The sequence below is a fragment of the Trichechus manatus genome, unplaced genomic scaffold, assembly GCF_000243295.1.
Source record: "Trichechus manatus latirostris isolate Lorelei unplaced genomic scaffold, TriManLat1.0 scaffold00028, whole genome shotgun sequence".
Taxonomy (NCBI): Eukaryota; Metazoa; Chordata; class Mammalia; order Sirenia; family Trichechidae; genus Trichechus; species Trichechus manatus.
Window position 1 is genome coordinate 1,092,490 of NW_004443964.1, and position 1,112 is coordinate 1,093,601.

General features: G+C 64.7%; 1 protein-coding gene across 1 annotated transcript in view; it reads right to left on the minus strand.

The window, feature by feature from the left end:
• GPS1 (G protein pathway suppressor 1) overlaps nt 1-1,061 on the minus strand; it is a gene marked incomplete at its 3' end in the record, with an annotated part of 3,796 nt that extends 2,735 nt beyond the window's left edge. The window contains exons 1-2 of the mRNA XM_012554880.2: nt 529-1,061; nt 92-273 (exon numbers count right to left, since the gene is read on the minus strand). Coding sequence (XP_012410334.1) covers nt 92-273; nt 529-606 — 260 coding nt within the window. The remainder of the gene's footprint in view (nt 1-91; nt 274-528) is intronic.
• Nucleotides 1,062-1,112: the final 51 nt, after the last annotated feature.

Sequence of the window (1,112 nt, forward strand, 5' to 3'; positions counted from 1 at the left end):
AGCTTGCGGTGGATCTCCTCCCCACACCACCCGCTCACCGGGCGGCCTCCGAGAGCTTGCGGTGGATCTCCTCCCCACACCACCCGCTCACCGGGTGGCCTCCGAGAGCTTGCGGTGGATCTCCTCATACATGTCCACATTAAAGGTTCTCTGCACGAAGGACAGGGCCATCTTCAAGGCCTCCACCCGCAGCGGGGGGCAGTGGTCGGCGATGAACTGCAGACGCTCGATGCGCATCAGGCCGCTGTAGCTGGCCGCGTACTGCTCCAGGTCCTGGGGTGGGCAGGGGCACAGGGCTCAGGCCAGGCCTGCAAGGCAGGACCCTGGACCCAACCCCAGTCCTGACTGCCCGGAACAGGATGCTGCCCCAGGTGCTGAGGAGGTGATGGAAGAGGGGTAGGGGAAGGCGGGGGTAAAGAGGAGGGAGAACCGAGTATCAGGGGCTCTGGGTCAGAGAGACCCCACCAGGCATGGCTGAGAAGGGCCAACTGTCTGCCCCCCACCCAGGGACGCCCTGTGACTCCGTACCAGGGTGGGGTTCTCCACCACATAGTTGACATCAGGTGCGCTCTGTGGGTCCTCCTGGGGGTCCACGTCGATCTGCATGGGCTCCACCGCCCCCTGCAACACGGGCACCTTGGCATCTCACGCAGGAGAGGCCCAGGAGGGCTGCACAGACCCTCACCACCTCCCACGCTTACCTGCCCCTTGATCCCCGGAGGCACGACTGTGCCCATGCTCTCACTGCTGCACCCCGAATGTGCCCTCCACAGCCCCTCCCCCACGAGTCTCCAGTGTCGAGTCAAGGAGGGCTATGCACGAGCAAAGCCCCTGGCCCAATTCTAACCCTGTCAGGACAGTTACACAGGCCCCTGAAGCTTCCCTACAGGGTCCCAGGCACTGTCCTGATGTGGTTTCCTCAAAGTCGTGGAGAAGCAGCACATGAGACCTTAACCCCAGGAGGCAGGGGGCCTGGCAGCAGGCTCGGGCCAGCCCCTGGAATGTCCCGGAACCTCTCCCGAGCAGCCAGAGCAGCAGTACAGGGTGAGAGTCACACCGCAGGGTGGGGAGGGGATGGAGTCACCTCAGGGAACCCCAGAGGCTCGGGGGGG